This window comes from Bufo gargarizans, chromosome 1 (genome assembly GCF_014858855.1).
Source record: "Bufo gargarizans isolate SCDJY-AF-19 chromosome 1, ASM1485885v1, whole genome shotgun sequence".
Classification (NCBI taxonomy): Eukaryota; Metazoa; Chordata; class Amphibia; order Anura; family Bufonidae; genus Bufo; species Bufo gargarizans.
Window position 1 is genome coordinate 123,548,362 of NC_058080.1, and position 5,768 is coordinate 123,554,129.

Genomic DNA, 5,768 nt, shown 5'->3' on the forward strand with positions numbered 1-5,768 from the left:
CCCCGCCGCACAGATCAAAACATCCAGCAACGGGCCAGCCAATAGCAAGCCGCGATGGTGACCTGCTTCCCTAGCATCATGGGTGACGTAAGGGGGCTGGTCACCGTCGCAGCCTGCTATTGGCTACATCCCCCCCCCCCCCCCCCCCCGTATGTTTTGATCCGTGCGACAGGAAGATGCAGCTGTGCAGGGATCTGGAGGGACGCGGGTGTCGGGGTCAGGTAAGTATCTTCCATAGGAGGGGCCCGGGCATTGTGGGGGGTGTTTATACTGTTTTTATTATGTACAATAATAGAAAAAATAAATCACAATGCCCAAATCACTTGTTTTATTTGCTTTGGTTTTTTTTTGTCGGGCAATCAAAGTCATAAACACCCCAAAATAGTATAAATAAAAACTACAGATTGCTCTGCAAAAAACCCAAACCTCTGTATAAATGTGGTTTCTCGGTCACTGTGCCGATCCTAAGAAGAAAGGTTCTGTTATTTTACCGCACAGTGAATGCTGTAAAAACAAAATAGCATTTTCTTCCATACCCCCCCCCCCCCCCCCCATAATAATTTTCCTGCCTCCCACTACATCATATGGAATATGAAATGGTGCCAATAGAAAGTACAACTTGTCCTGCCAAAGCAAACCCTCCTAGGGGTGTGAGGGAGAGTTAACCCCTTGTTTTTTGTTCTATGTTCTTTTTTTCTGAAAAAATAAAAACACATATGCCAGAAGTAGGCAAATATAAAAGAGAACTGCAAACAGCTAGTGCGAGTGCCTGACCCTACAGTGGCTGTAATGGGGCCCTGGCCTTGTGCTCATGGCCGGTGCCTACAGGTTATCTATATGGACCTCCTGGAACGTGACGAGCCGCCCGGAAAGCTCCTTCCGCCTCATTGTACTTCCTCGTACACATACGTGCACAGCACAGCATGCAGCAGCTCCCGCCTCCTCCCCCACTCTCCATCTGACAGGAGCCTACGTGCCGTCTCACAGCTGCCCCCATGTCAGCCGAGCAGCCCCAGCCGCTGAGGCTACGTGACCACAACACAGCCTCAGGAGAGAGGAGGACCCTCCGCAGCCCGGCCAGCCAATCAGCTGCCGCCAAAGGTGGGACTCTGATAGCGCTGGCCAATCATCTCGCTTGTTGCTCCATGTGCTGGTTGTTTGAGTACGTGCCGGAGGGCGGGGCTTTCGTGAGGTCTAGAATTAGAACAGTGGAGAGCGGAGACTTTATCCTCAGAGCGCTGGCGGCGCACAGGGGGAGAGGACCGCGTGTTGTCATCGCTATTCGGGGTGCACGTAGAAGATGCTGCAGGACGAGGTGAGTGCCGCTGGCCGATAATAACCTGATGTTAGTGACTGCAGTTTGCCGCCCGACTAACTGGGGACTTTCCTGTCAGTTTTACAGCCTGAGCGAGCTGATGGAGCCCGGCGGAGCGGTGAATTATGCCGGGGACGCCCTCGGTCAGACCCCCGCACACATGGCGGCACACTGGGGACAAGCATTCTTCCTTCTCTGGCAGCTGCGGACAGGAGTGGACATTAACCAGCAGGTAGAGCTCCCCCACTACATATTGCCAGGGTTTGTAGTGGTCTGTGGTATTACTGTGAGCATAAACCCACCTTCAGTGACACGCAGGTGTGCGACTGCTGCAGCCAATCATTGTCCTCTGCTTTACACCGCTGAGCACAGTGACTGGTTGCGGCTGCAGTCTGTAACCAAGAGGCAGGAGGACCTGACCAGCACTGCAGGGAAGGGTTAAGGATAAGACAAATTTTTTTTTTTTTTTGGACTTTTGCGGGGGTTGTTATAGGCTGAGTTCACATCACCCTTTAGCTTTCATTTCTGTGAGAAGAGGGGGAAAAAAAAACGGATCCTGTTGCATCAGTTGTCATCCGTTTGAGCCATTTCCATCTGAGATCCGTACTGCATGCAGGATAGGTTGTCAATAGGTGACTGGTGGAAGGCCAGCACCCGTACCGCCGCTGATCAACCGTCACCAGTCATTGCAGCACTGCTCCCACTACTGGTGACGGAGCTGCAGCTGATCAGCCCATACCTGTCCCCACTGATCACCTATTGGAGGCCTATCCAGAGGAAAGACCACTACTTGGAAAAGGCTGGACAACCCTTTAAGTCAATCTAATGACTAACGCCGTGATCTGATCGATGTGGCTAAAGATCACATCAGTGACTCAATGTGCAGGCGATTTGGCTTCCCACACATTGCTACTAATAATGGGCCCCAGCGCTCTGTCGTGTCCCCTCCACTCAGATCTTCACATTTCTGAGCCATGCTGTTATGTTCCCCTTAGGCTTGTTTCACAGAGAACAGCCTTCCACAGTTATATGCATATGGCATTGCCAGATGTTACCGGAACGTCTGCCAACCCCTTGTCTATAATGGGGTTTGGCGGAGATCTGAATATCGGCATATATTTGAATTAGGCCACAGTGGAATTCTCATGCTCCACGGCATAAGCGGATGGGTCAAACACCACAAATTCCCAGATATAGGGCCCAATATGAGCACCCCCACCGATGTTGCTCTCCTAAATATGAACACTGCTCTACAGGAGCAGCTGCTTAGGTTACAAAGTTTAAAAATGGTGTTCTGGTGATAGCCAGTATGCTGCAGTTTTATAAAATTTCACATACAAATTTATATATTAATTCTAGCATGTGGACAATAGTTCAGGCAAGTCCGAGCTCAGTTTGTAGTCGGGCTAAGGATCCACGGCTCCATTTACCAGCTTTCTGATGTAGCTTCTGTCCAGTGCTGCACGGAGTCGGCTTTGTCTACATTCACTCGGTGGAGAATCAATTAGAAGGGATGTGCCCATAGGGAGTTCTTTATAGTTTCCTGTCCATGCAGGGAGTGCCTATAAGAAGTTTCCCTACGCAGTCAAAAAGATCAGCTTTCACTCTATATAGTCCTGTGCTGGTCACTTCAGGTTCTGTAGGATTACAAACTGCACGTCCGCAGAAGAGCTTCGCCTCTGCTTAGAGGGTTATGTCTTCCAGTCCTAATCACTTGTTCTCCAAATAAAAAGTCATTACTTTTATTAAAACATCACTTTTATACGGTGGATTTGGAATCTGTCACTTTGTTTTAGGCTTTTGTACCTTTTATCTATTGTTGTCCTTTTTCTTCTAGGATTTCTTTGGAGAAACCCTGATCCACAAAGCGGCCCGTTCTGGGAGTCTGGAATGCCTCAGCGTGCTTGTTGCTCATGATGCTAGACTCGAGTAAGTGTTTTAGGTCTTTGATCTGGTTATGGTAACCCTTACCCTGCTTTCACACCTGAGCGTTTCTCAAATGCGTGTTTTTGTCGCGTGTTTTTATGCGCGTTTTTTGCAATGGTAAACGCGCGTTTGTGTGATTGACTACAGTGTCCTATGGCCACAAACACGCGTCAAAATGCCCCAAAGAAGCTCAAGAACTTGATTATGCGTCGGGCGTTTTACAGCGCGATCGTACGCGCTGTAAAACGCCCAGGTTAGAACCATTCCCATAGGGAAGCATTGGTTTTCATGTGTTGAGCGTTTTACAGTGCTGTAAACCGCTCAGGTGTGAACTTAGGGTTAGACCAGGGGTGGCCAACCTGTAGCTGTTGTGGAACTAAAACTCCCAGCCTGCAAACTTCCTCGGCTCTTCTCAGAACTGGATGGTGCATGCTGGGAATTTAGTTTCACAACGGCTGGATTGCTGACCCCCTTCTTAGACTGAATTGTAGAGTATGAGGTGACCATCTTTGTTTTACTCTACAGCGTCTGTAATAAGGAAGGACTCACAGCCGAAGCTCTGGCATTGTCCGGTGGTTTTGAGGAATGTGCTAAATTTCTGGCAGCTGTAAAACATACCCAAGATACGTTCTCTGGAGTGCAGTCATCAATGCAGGATTTGAAGGAGACAACTGGTATCAAGAGAGGACAATGTAGCAGACCCCCTGCTTATGGAAAGAGGAGATTGTCAGATGGTGAGTATTTTACCATGTTGAACGTTGTAGAGGTTTTAGGGCTGATGCACAAGAGCGATATTTATGCGAGTTCTGGCAGTGGAAATTGACATTTTCCTTTTTTGCTTCAGTATGCTGCAATTTTGTTAAATACTTGTTCTTTTTCTGGGCTGATGTCATCAGTTTTCACTAATGTGAAAATAAATTTGAATTTATAATGCTGTGTGTTCCTGCCCAACTTCAGCTGTACTGACAGCATTATGAGTACAGCTAAGGTCAGGCAGGAACACCCAGCATTATAAATCATAAGGCCCTATGTACACTATTCTCGGTCCACATCTGAACCACATTTTACAGATTGCAAAGTGTGCAATAAGCCCATGAACTTCAGGTATATTAGAAATATTTTCTGCACTTCCAATAGGTTTTAATAGTTTTGTTGTAAGCTTAGGTACACTTTAAGACTGGCATATTATACACCGTCCTTCATCTATCCCCCACTGTCAGAGACACCACAATCATTAAGAGGTTCCTATCTTAAAGAAGCACTCCCACAATATTCTGACCTGTTAGAGAGGTACATGATGTCATCTGTAGTGACTAATCTTCTTACCAGTTACTGTATTTGCGTTATCCCCTCCCTTCTGATCCTCAGCTGTGTCAAGTGACCAGCCATCAGGCTTTCCAAATAATGCAGCATCTTATGTGTGGACAGGAAGCCAGTTTCTCTATGTATTCCTATGGGATCCTCAATGTCAGTCTCATAGGAATGAAAGAGAATTAACTGACTTTCTGTGATGTCAGTTGGAGATCAGAGAGTTGGTAACATGACACAGCTGAGGATCAGAAGGGAGGTTATAACTCAAAACAGTCACTGGTAAGAAGATTGCCTTCACTATTAAATCATGTACCTCTCCAACAGTGCAGGTCTGTGTGTCAATGCAAATCTAAACTAACAAGGGAGCTGGTGCAGGTTTCCAGCGTTGATTATAATAAATGGGCTGGCCATGGTCACCACAGCACAATATTTTAAAAAGTGGCAAGCAGGGCTCTAAACACCAAACTTTTAAACTTTTTCACAACTAAGTGTATAAAGGCTTCTTAAAATTCACTTTCAAGACTATAAATTGATAACAGCTGGAGCTATAAGGAGACCCCCCCCCCCCCACATATAGTGAACCAATTCCAGTAATAAATGGAAAGCAGACCTGTGATACATGAGCAGTGACAAATGTTTCTTATCTTCTTTACAGGACTCTTGTAGATGGACACACGATTTCCATATGTACTTGGCTTTACTCTGCTTCCATGAGGAGCTCTTACCTACTGGCTCACATTAAGCTGGATTACACTACAGCCTCTCTGCTGGACAGAAGAGGCTTCATGGAGGATGCAGGCTGGACCATTTTGTTTTTTATGACTTTTCTAAACTGTATTTTTAAATAAAAAAATTGCATACATTTTCTCCCAATTTCTGGAGTAATACAGGTGCAGTAATTGGCACCAGAATGCCCCATACACTAAAATGCAAATGTACAGTAACATGGCCAACATCGGTTATGACATATCATTTGCCTAGGTCACTGGGTAGCAGTGGTAGATGATGCAGGCTTTTGATCAAAAGCCAGAAGTGGATCCATTAATTCCTATTGGACTTCCAAAAATAGCAGAACGCGCTTTTTAATTTTTTTTTTTTTAAGAACTTTCATAGAAATTAAGTGTTCCGCACATGCACAACTTCCCCTCTTTACTTGCATGGGCCTGTTGGATATAACTGTGGGTCTTAGAGGTAGGACCCATGATCTGCCATCAAA

General features: G+C 46.3%; 1 protein-coding gene across 1 annotated transcript; it reads left to right on the forward strand.

Annotated features, from left to right (window-relative positions):
• Nucleotides 1-1,154: 1,154 nt before the first annotated feature.
• Nucleotides 1,155-5,414, forward strand: ANKRD37 (ankyrin repeat domain 37). Its single transcript, XM_044297751.1, has 5 exons — nucleotides 1,155-1,315; nucleotides 1,395-1,547; nucleotides 3,153-3,244; nucleotides 3,767-3,975; nucleotides 5,208-5,414. The coding sequence occupies exons 1-5, from the start codon at nucleotides 1,301-1,303 to the stop codon at nucleotides 5,216-5,218; spliced, it is 480 nt and encodes a 159-aa protein (XP_044153686.1). The 5' UTR covers nucleotides 1,155-1,300; the 3' UTR covers nucleotides 5,219-5,414.
• The last annotated feature ends 354 nt before the right edge of the window (nucleotides 5,415-5,768 follow it).

Excerpts from the sequence above, each read along its gene's own strand:
- ANKRD37 (XM_044297751.1), top strand. Across the intron at positions 1,548-3,152 it reads GAGTGGACATTAACCAGCAG|GATTTCTTTGGAGAAACCCT; the intron begins GTAGAGCTCCCC and ends TTTTTCTTCTAG. Across the intron at positions 3,245-3,766 it reads GCTCATGATGCTAGACTCGA|CGTCTGTAATAAGGAAGGAC; the intron begins GTAAGTGTTTTA and ends TTTACTCTACAG.